The 10,940-nt window shown below is 44.7% G+C and overlaps 1 protein-coding gene across 2 annotated transcripts; it reads right to left on the bottom strand.

Annotated features, from left to right (window-relative positions):
* Positions 1-1,744: 1,744 nt before the first annotated feature.
* Positions 1,745-9,020, bottom strand: NPY5R (neuropeptide Y receptor Y5). Of its 2 annotated transcripts, none has more exons than XM_072771584.1 (2): positions 8,951-9,020; positions 1,745-3,419 (listed from the first exon to the last, which is right to left on the bottom strand). In XM_072771584.1, exon 2 carries the CDS (start codon positions 3,408-3,410, stop codon positions 2,070-2,072), a length of 1,341 nt encoding a protein of 446 aa, XP_072627685.1. In that variant the 5' UTR covers positions 3,411-3,419; positions 8,951-9,020; the 3' UTR covers positions 1,745-2,069. The 2 variants fall into 2 exon arrangements, with proteins under 2 accessions (XP_072627685.1, XP_072627686.1); XM_072771585.1 differs by lacking the exon at positions 8,951-9,020 and adding an exon at positions 7,214-7,494.
* Positions 9,021-10,940: the final 1,920 nt, after the last annotated feature.

Raw genomic sequence — 10,940 nt, 5'->3', positions numbered from 1 at the left:
AAACTTTCTTGTTTTTGGTCTAGGGTAAGACAACAGTCTTGAATCTAAACCTTGTGAGGGGCAAAGGTTTTCAATCATAAAAGCTTCCTTTTCCAAAAGAAAATCTTGATGTTCTGAACATAGTGTTATGGTAAGCCACCCTGAAGAGAAAAACAAAGATGTAGGGGACATTCTTGGTAGGCAGAAAGAAGTAGAGACCCTTAGAATAAAAAGGAGAGAAAGAGAAAGAGAAAAACAAAAGTGAACCAACGTTCTTTCACTTTTTCTACCTGTTGTCATATAAAAACTTGGGGAGGACACTCATATAGCACCAGGCAGACCAGAGAAGCTAAAAGTAGAGGGGACTGTACACAGTTTCATATTGGAAAATCTAGAAAGAGACTGAAAAACAGAGTGCTTTCATAGCAACATAGGGTGAGCACAACAGCACAGACATGACACCTTTAGTGTTTGGGCACAGAAGGCCTCGGCCCATCTATGCTGCCTGCCTCAGTTCTTAGGGATCTATGTGAGGAATCGAATTTCATTAGCTCCTGAGGAGTTCTTGGTCATGAATTTAAAGTGTCCCAACAGTCGCTAGACTTGGCAGGTACAAGACCCATAGAGCAGACAAGTGTAGGCTCAGAACAAAATGGAAGGCATGGCTGAGTCTCCATGCAACCACACCATCAATGAAATGCCAGCAGCAATGGAGGATTTGGGGGCTGGACGCTCAGCTCCTGACCTTGCTGAGAACAGCCCATACACTATACAGGTGGACATAACATGGGGACCAGACAAGAGAATTATTCCTCAGCTGGTGGTCAATAGGAGCCGGCATAGGGCACCCTGTGGACCAGCACCATTTTCAGCTTCCCCCATTTGTGTAGAGAGCATCTAGGGAAGGAGGGGGAGGGTGTGTGAAAGAAAGTCCCCATATAGAGATTTTAGATTTTCAGTAGATTAAATAACTACCAGAATTACCTATCTGCAAACCTAAAATGTTTCTTGTTTTGTTTTGTCGCTTTCCTTTGGAAACAGAGGGGTCAACATAGGGAAGGGTTAAATCAGTTCTAGGAACTGAAGACAGCAATGTTATTTTGCATGCATGAGCCATTTGTGAAAATATTCAATGGTTTTCAAGGACTCAGTTTTTCAAAAAACTGGCTGAAATAAATAAAAAGTTTTGTGTTTAAAAGTTTAGTAACATAGCATATGAGACTTCAGTACTGAAATAGCACAAAGTCTATCGATCATTCTATATCTTGACCAAAAAAATTAACCTTTTTTCCCCTTGTGGACCCTTCAAGTATTTTTAAATTATGTAATATTTGGAAATACAGATTCCATTTATACTTCACATTTCAGATTATAAAAGATGTATATGAAAACAATCCTTCTTGGGTAGTGTTAATGTGGTATAGGATTAGAAAATATTTGAGATCTATTTTTATTTGGTAAATTAATTGTGTATTACTAGACATTTGTGGGGGCAAATGAACAATTTGATCGATTATCAATGATAGGAAATAAGTGTTTTCCCGCCAAAACTGTACCCAATGCTTACAATTATAATCATGACTTGGGCATACATCTGTTATTTCTTATGACTTGCTGATCATACTAAACGTTTTCTGCATTTTCACAAACTAAATATTAAGACGCCTTTGAATAAGAAAGGAAGAAAAAGAGTTCAGGTATATTCCCCACGTTTGAAATTAAATGATCCGCATTATAATTTTGAACAAAAAAAAAAAACACTGAGTTGGTTAGATAAGACTTCTATTTTAAACAAAAATTACAATTCATTTGTTCACAAGACAAGATGAAAGTTAATATAACTACTTTTTAAAGTGAAATTATAGATTGCCTTGAGACTGACTTTATACAACTAAGTGAATTCATCATATTATATATATAACACATTGAAACAATATTCCACATATTTACGAACTGACGTTCAAATCCAGAACTCTTAGACATAAATTAAATTTCATGTTACTAAAATGTCTTTGTTGTACATACAGAATCATTGTGAATATGTTTTAGACGATCCCAACATTTGTTGTCTCCTTGGTAAACATGAAGAATTATGACATATGAAGACACTGTATAAGGGAAATTAAATCAGCTTTGATCCCATTATTGAGAAAACCATACAGAATAGGATTAAGACAACAGGACATCATGCCTAACAAATGACAAATGCAATACACCAATTTGAAATGCCTGTTTGAAATGAGGTTGTCATTAAAATCAGTTACCACATGGAAAAGGTGTAGTGGCATCCAGCTAACGGCAAACACTAGTATCAGTATGGTTAGTCTATAGAAAACACTTCGGGATCTCTTTTTGATTCTCATGATAGAACGGTTTACTCTCATGTCATGAACATCCGAGTTTTCTTCAGGTTTCACCTCAAAGCAGGTGGGGACCCCCGGTATGAACTTACTGGATGAAGAATGCTGACTTCTTACAGAACCAAAGTTTTCTGGAAGCATTCTTGAGTGGTTCTCTTGAGGAGGTCTTGCTGGAGCAGGTAAGACACACGCTGTCTTCTTGCTGTACCTTCTCCTGTGTTTTCTGATGAATGAATAGCTCCATTTATGGCTGCTGGAAAGTTTCACCTGAGGCCCACTCTTTTTGAATGGTTGAAGAGTTAAGTTGATCATCTCGTTTTCTTCCAGTTTGTTTTCTTTGTTGGACAACCCGCAGCTTATACTCCTGCAGACACTGGTATGGCTCACAGTTAGACACACCAAGGGAAGAATATACTGGACTAGCAATAAAGAGATAGTAAAAGCGATTCTGTACGAATCAGATGGCCACGACTCAACACATAAATACCTGCTGCTCAGCAACGCGGAGTCAAATGTTTCCTGAAGTTCCACCAGACTGTGAAACACTGGAAGGGGAGAACAAATCGCAAAACCTAGTGTCCAGACAGTAGCAATCAGGAAGTAGCCATGGTTTGCTGTTAAATTGTTAGATATAGGATGCTTGATCATATGATACCTGACAATGGCAATTGATATTAGAATTAAAGTTGAAACCAGAACTGACACACATTGAAGAAAAGGCATAATGTGACACATGACTTTGCCAAACATCCACTGATCCAGCAGGACAGAGGTCAGTGTAAAAGGTGAGCAAAACAGCACAACCAAAATATCAGAGAAGGCCAAATTTCCTATGAGGAAGTTTACCATCGTCTTCTGATTACGCTTTCTCATGAGAGCCATTAAAATAAGTAGATTCCCCATAAAACCGAGAAGACTTACAAATGTATAAAGTCCAATCAGAAAATACTGTAAATCATCTACACTGCTTTTATAGTCATCCCAGACTGGGAAATCAGAATTCCGAGTGGCAGCCGTATTGTTCTCTGTGGCAAGTGTCTTGTTATAAAAATCCTGGAGTTCTAAATCCATCTTAGAGTTCTGCTTGGAATAAAAAGACATTAGTTACCAACTTTTAAAAAATTACATGACTACGATAAATCAATTCTGAGAGGGAGACTACATTTTAAAATTTGTTCGCATCCCTTATTAATCTCCTTTAAAAAAGAAAGAAAAAGGTTTCATGAGGTCTTTCATTGGTTCCAAGTGCAAAACAAATATCACCTAATAACAATGACAGTAAGTCTGAGTCTATCATCATTCCTATGATGTATTAACTTTCATTAAAGTCACAGATCTTGTTTTTTAAATTTATATAGATATAATGAAAGGGGAAGTATATAAGAACTTCAAGAGACCTAATTTACAATAGCTCGTTACTATTATTCATCCAGTCAAGGTGCTTATTCCTGGTGTGGTCACATAATCTTATCTTAAAACGTTTGCTGGTTTCCAACTTCAATCAAGGTCAAACTTAAAAGTCACCTATCCTGAAGTATTCCTGGGTCTACTCAATTGGATGCAATCTCCTCTTCGGAACCCCCGTACTGCTCTGTGTATAGCTGTCTCATGCCATATGTCACAATTTGCCTTGCAATGCAATTAAAATACATAGCAGCCCACCTTATCCACTTATAAGCAATGGAAAACAGAAAATTGTTATTTATTCATCGTGGTATCTACCACAATCCATGGCCCAGTGACTTCACAATTGTAGGTGCTAAATAAATATTTATGGAAAAATGAAAAATTCAAAAATAAATATTTATGGGAAGAGGAAAAATTCAAGCAAATGTCTTGTATCCTAAATATTATCTAGTTCGTGCAGTGTTCAAATGTAAGCTTCTCAGGTGTAGAAACACTATCCTAGGACTTCGGTGTATATAGTAGGCACTTAACTAAGTGTTTATTAAGCTGTACTGTTGACTATGTGTGTACAATACCGGATGGCTGTCGTTCCATGATCAATTCTTCGTCCTTTGAGATGTGCCAGATTATCATGAGTTAGGATAGCTACTGACCAGCAGTCCACTAGTGTTTTGAAAAACAAAATTTACCTATTTACTTTTTTGGCCTAAAAACTGAAACTAATTTTCCACTTTAAAAAGATGGAATAAATTCATATCGTCTAAGGAAAATCTGTATCTTAAAATTAAATACAGAAGTAATGCTAATATCACACCCCAGTATAAGTTCTTTTCCATTTCAAACAAAATTAACAGTGTAATATTATCGATGGCACAATGGTATTCTTATTTCCTGCTACACATTAGAGATTTGACAGTATTATAAAAAAGTAGGCACTATTATTTTTTTTAACAAGAGTTTCCCATAGAATACTCAGGACAGCAATAGTTAATTAGTTCTGATGGATATTCATGTTGTTATAGAGATCCTCATATAATGCAAATTTAAAAAGCATTTACACTACATTTCAACTTATATTTACGTATGTATTTCTAGGTCTACGGTTGGATAACTATAGTTAAAACTATAAAATACATATATATTTAATTAACGGTGAATACTATTATCTTTACCTCATAAGGGACTTTTAGGTCCTGATCCAAAATATTTCCAAATAGAAAATCCTATTGTGTACATACATTCATTATAAATAATTTTAACTTCAGGTTTATAGACAGCAGGTTTCAAATAGGATGATATAGGCATCATTGTTCTATGAGAAAACTTGAAAGTTTAAGTTTTTCAGAACTTTGACAACTGATTCTATGTTGATTAAATTACTTTCTGGTAACTAATCACATCCCTTTAAAGATAAATTAATTCAAAAGCTCAGGATCTTATTCATTCATTCTTAGGCACTAGCCAACAATTTACATTGATACTGCCCCAAGTTAGAAGGGGTAAGCTGGTGCAGGGTCACTCTCATGGCCTACTGAGTCAGATAGTCATCATACTAACCTCGCAGGAACTATTCTGTATAGATTAGCGAGCTTCTAATCAAAGTAGCTTTGACTGGCCTTTCTGCCTAATTTCCTGGGTTCTGATAATTCCTCTGGTTATCAACCTTGTTCATAATCCTTTTTACATTTATAATGCGTGTAGGTCATTTGTTACTGTGATCCCACTTAGTTCTTCTGTTGACTCACTTTCTTGAGACAACTCTTTTTCGCTGTAGATCAGTGGCTACTGGTCGCTTTTTCTACTAGCTTGTAGAAGGAAGGACACTACTGCTTGTAAGGAAGGACAAAAGAGAAATTGAACCAAATCTAGTTGGTTCTAGAACGGCTTTGTGCTTTCTTGGGACATGTAACTAGAGGATGACACTTCCTTAAAGTAAAATGTTACTGTCTAAAATTTTTCAAGGGAAGAGGAAATGCAGTACAATTTACGCTAATAGAAACAATGTAGTTTTGAGTCTAGCATTCGGATCGACTCCAGTGTAGTGGTCAGTCTTCTCAATTAGACCCTAATGGAGACAAAGGAAAATGTTTTAATTCTTTTCATGATAGAAATGATGCTTAATGGAGTGATGGTGTACATAATGGATACTAAGTAAACACTCTTACTCATCATTTTAAAAAGCACTTTAATTTTTCCCAGCTTTAAATGAAGAGGGATGAATCATCCAGGGAATATAAGAAAATTCAGGATAGTGTATGACCATATGTATGTAAACATACGTATATGTCTGGTTACATACACAGATATACTGGAACCACCAAAATTAGACAGGTTTCCAAATGGCCCTACAATGAAATAAGGAGATAGATCCACTGACAATGGGGATAGTTTAGCACTTTAAATTTTTGAATGAGGTCTCTTCAGTGACAAAGCAACATAAAGCTAAAATAGCAAAAAAATATTTAGTTTACAACATATGTTTTTATTTAAATGTAAAAGAAGTACATCAGATTTCGGTGTGTCACTAAAAATTTTCTATAAAACGAGCACAGAAAACACTGAACTCATTAAATCATAAAAACCATTGCCTTGTTAGTAAGCAGATGAAGGAAATGCCATTCTGAGTATTCACTGGACACAGGACAAACTGAGGGCAACACTTCTTTCCCTCCCTAAAAAACACTACTTTATATATAATTTGCAAGGGGAGGCTCCTTTTATTAAGGAATAGCTAAGAGAGATTAGTTGTTCCTTTATTCATTCAACTAACGTTTATTGAACAACTGTTGTGTGATGTGGTCTGCAAGGCTCTGCCATAAACATAACAAATACACGGTACAAGGTACTGTGGGAGGAATTCTGAGGAGTTATTTCAAGGTTATATGATGAGTAATTACAGACTACAAGTGCCTGAGATATAAAAGGGCCTAAATGGATGATGAATGAATGAATGAATGAATGAATGACATTCTCCCGACTGCCAGTGTTGGATTTTTTTTTTTTTCACAACAGCATGAACACTTAACACTGTTACTCAATATCATGGATGCTTCTTTGCATCTATTGATAGATTGACAAATTAGCATTTTTTCTTATGTTTTTTTTCCCTCTCCAAACATTCACTCCCTCACTTAACATTCATTTATTCATTTGATTTTGGTGTGACTGTAGCCAACCTTGTGCTGCTCTCCCTCTAGCCCCAGTCCAACCCATCCCATCCACACGCAAAAATACACATAACACTTAATATCATGCTCCACACTAAATGGGCATTTTGTGACTCTTTGCTCCGACTTCTTACACTGGGGCCGGGAGAAGGAAGGGAATGGGCAACACAATGGCATGTAGAGTATTTGGAGCTGAAAATAATCAAGACCCAAAAGACTCAGGTAGAAACTCTGACCTCCCCACCAAATGCCTAAGAAAAATTTAGCTCGAGGACCTGAACCAGGAAAAGAGCTACTTACAGAGATTCCTTTTTGCCTAAGAAACCCATCAGAGCAACCTTCATTTTCCAAACATTTCCTCTCATCTTCCCGCTAATGGCTCTCCTCTCTTCCTCCTCTCCTTAGCTCAGGATGACATATATGCCTCATTTTGCCTCTCTTTGGGATTTCCATGTCTGTGTAGATTCCCTGTAGGTAGGAAGCTAAATTTGATTTTCTTCTGTTAATGTGTCTCACGGAAATTTAATTTTTAGTCCAACTAGAACTTTGGGCAAAGAAAAACTTCTTCCTCCCTGACAGTAGCCAGGGGGATATTTCAAACAGTAGGAAATGTTTGTCCAATGAGATTTGTGTTGTTGTTGTTGTTGCTTTTTTTAATTGAAAATCAGTTTTAATTGAAACTACTTTAAAATGAAAGGGGAAAAAAAAGCACAAAGGATTTCTTTTCTTAAATTTGCCCCTTCACTTCCCTGAAAAGCACAATAAGCAAACCTGTAATGGAAATGTAGATCTGTTTAATTGCGATCTGCTTTTATAACAAGTGTTATAAGGGACACTGTACAATTTTATGCAACACAAATACTTTATACGTAATACAAGTAATGTAATATGTATACTTTTCTTCATCTTAGAGTGCTAGAGAAATCATGAACTGTAACCAGAAATAAACATTTAAAGATGAAATATTATTGCACCAGAAGAAATTTGATACCGAGTGTGAAACCTTTGCTGCGCTTACTGGTGACATTTTCTTCTTTTGTATCTAGTTTTACCTCCCGTCCCACCATCAGAACTCCCAGGCTGCAGCCTCAAATGTTAATCCTCAGGGTAAAAAGTGGAAAAAAAAAAAAAAAAAAAAGTTCTTTGTCACATTGTGACTGTTAAAAAGCAATGTCTCTGCAGGCTCACTGGAATTTTCTGATATTGTAATTCCCTTATAAAAATCGATCTGTAGCTGACACCAAGACAAATGAAAGGTTTCGGAGAGACTTTAGGTACCTTAAGTAGCTGGTTCCTAAAAGGAATAATGGGAGGAACTGCAAGGAATTCAAGGGATAGCGAGAGGCAGCTCATATATTTAAATAAGCTTCCTTTGTTAGGATAACCTCCTGTCTTAGGGAAATGCACCTCTTTTCACAGAGGATGCGAGCACCGTAAAAATCTCGGTGATCTTGGTCCCCGCAGCAATGACAGGATCCCGGCCCTCGCCCTGCTGCCCCGACCCCGGCAACGGGAGGTCTCCAGGTTCTCAAATTCTCCCAGGACCCCTTGTAAAAAGCCAGGATCTGGCCACATCGGAGTCGGAGAGCGCAGCACCGCTTTGCTCAGCAGACGGGCAGCGGGCACGCGCCACCCTCTGAAATCCAACCGCAGAGTTTCTTTCCCCCTGAGAAAATCCGAAATTCAAGACTGACCCGGCCGGAGGGGGGGGGGGGGGGTGCGGGGCCTCCCGCGGCCGCCGGCGCTTCCCCAACATCAGCTAAAGGTCTCGGGACTTGGGGCTCAAGGGAAATCCCCGCTCCCGGAGGCCAGGGGTGCGGCTGCGCCGCGAGGTCCCCACCCCCCCCCGCCCCCGACCCCGGCCCGGCCCGGCCCGGCCTGCGCCCCCGCTCGGGACCCCGCGCCCGCCGCACCCCGGGACGACCTGCCCCGCGCCCCGGCCCCGCGCCCCGACACCCCGCACCCTCCGCATCCCGACCCGCGCCCCGACCCCCTGCCCCAGCGCCCTCCCGGGGCCCCGCAGGCTGCAGCCCCTACCTGGGGCGCCCGGGCCGGTGCCCGCGCCTCGGCTCCCGGGGACGCGGTGGCGGCTGCGCCGGGCGGCGGCGGCTGCAGGGGAGGACCGGGGGGCGCGGGGGGGCGGCGGGGCGCGGCGAGGCGCCTCGGGACCACGTGACGCCGCCGGGACCCCGGGGACCCCGCTCCAGGGCGCCTGCTCCGCGCCCGCCTCCCCCCGCCCGGCTCGGGGCGCGCCAGCCCGGCCAAGGCGGGGGCCCGGAGCAGCGGCAGCCCCTCGCCCGGCCCCCCGCGGCACCCCCTGCAGCCCCCCTGCAGACCCCCGCCCGGCCCCCGCAGCCCCCCTGCAGCCCCTCTGCAGCCCCCCGCAGCCCCCCTGCAGCCCCCCGCCCGGCCCCCGCAGCCCCCCCAGCCCCCCGCCCGGCCCCCGCAGCCCCCCCCGCAGCCCCCCGCCCGGCCCCCGCAGCCCCCCTGCAGCCCCCCTGCAGCCCCCCGCAGCCCCCCCTGCAGCCCCCCGCAGCCCCCCTGCAGACCCCCGCAGCCCTCCCTGCAGCCCCCCGCAGCCCCCCCTGCAGCCCCCCGCAGCCCCCCTGCAGACCCCCGCAGCCCCCCCTGCAGCCCCCCGCAGACCCCCTGCAGACCCCCGCAGCCCCCCGCAGCCCCCCTGCAGACCCCCGCAGCCCCCCGCCCGGCCCCCGCAGCCCCCCGCCCTCCCTCCGGCGCCCCTTCCCCTTCCCAGCCGCGCCCCCAGCCTCCCCACCCCCCCTGGGACGGGGACGCGGCTCCCCGGGGCCCCCCGCAGCCCGCCCCGGCCGAGGCCAAGTTAACTTGAGCAGGAGGATCTCTGCCCGCGGGGCCCCGGGCCTGGGGGAGCCGAGGGGAGGACGTGGGGGCGCCGGGGCAGCGCCAAGGGCTGGGGCTCCCAGAACAAGCTTCAAGGCCCGGGTTCTCTCTTTGTTCGGAACAAATAAAGAAACAAATAAATAACCCCCCAAAGGGGACGCTGCTCCTTTGCACCTGTTTCGGCAGGAGGAAGGGCCAAGCCTGGCGCGGAGGCTGGTGCGGGGGGGGGGGGGGGGGGGCACCTGCGGGACGGGGGGGCGCGCACCTGCGGGGAGGGGGGGAGCGGGCGGGGGGGCGCGCACCTGCGGAGGCCGGGGGTGAGCGGGGCGGGGGGATGGGGGGCGCACCTGCGGGGGCGGGGGGAGCGGGGCGGGGGGAGGCGCACCTGCGGGGCGGGGGCTGCGGTCCCCTGACGGCGACGGCTGGGGTCAGGCGGGACCGAACCCGCCCTGGCACTGCTCAGAGACACAAAGACTGCGGGGGGGTAGAGGGGGAGGGAAGGGTTGTCATAGGTTAAAAAAAAAGAGAAGACACAACCACCCCAATACCCTGCAAACATTTGGCCCTTTGTTTCTCAGCGTGATTTCCATCCCCAGTGTTTCCAAATCTGTTTTGCAGGTTCGCCTTATTTTCGTTAGTCATTAGTTGGCAGGTGTTGGAGGCTTCTCTGTGCTGCGTGTGTGTGTGTGTGTGTGTGTGTGTGCGTGTGTGTGTGTAGGAGGTGGGGGGAGAGACAGACAGACACACACTGGAGAGTCGCAGACAGGCCCACGTGTCTGTAGCCGCGACCTTGCAGGCGACAGATTGTATTTATTGTACATTTCAAACCTGAAAACGACTGTGTGACGGCCGCAGCCACAAGTGTTTGGTGATGAGTGTGATCCAGTGGGGCCGGGGCTCCAATCTGGAGGGGACTGTCCCCCTCGGGGGCAAGGCAACCTGTAAATCTAGCAGAAGTGAACAAAAATTCCTGGGCCCCTGTGCTGCATCTTAGTGTCTGATTCGCAGGGAATCGGTACAGACTGTCGTTGTGTCGGCCAGAGAGTCATCCAAGAGCTTTTAAATACCTCAAGGGAACCTAGTTCCCATTTCATCCTTCTCTATTTTATTTCTGGAATACTAGCACCTTCTCCCCAAATGCTTGACATAGCAGGCAGGGTCGGCCTCT

The sequence above is a fragment of the Canis lupus genome, chromosome 13 (genome assembly GCF_048164855.1).
Source record: "Canis lupus baileyi chromosome 13, mCanLup2.hap1, whole genome shotgun sequence".
Lineage (NCBI taxonomy): Eukaryota > Metazoa > Chordata > Mammalia > Carnivora > Canidae > Canis > Canis lupus.
Note: the sequence above shows the minus strand (reverse complement) of the source record. Positions and strands in the feature narration are given on the sequence as shown.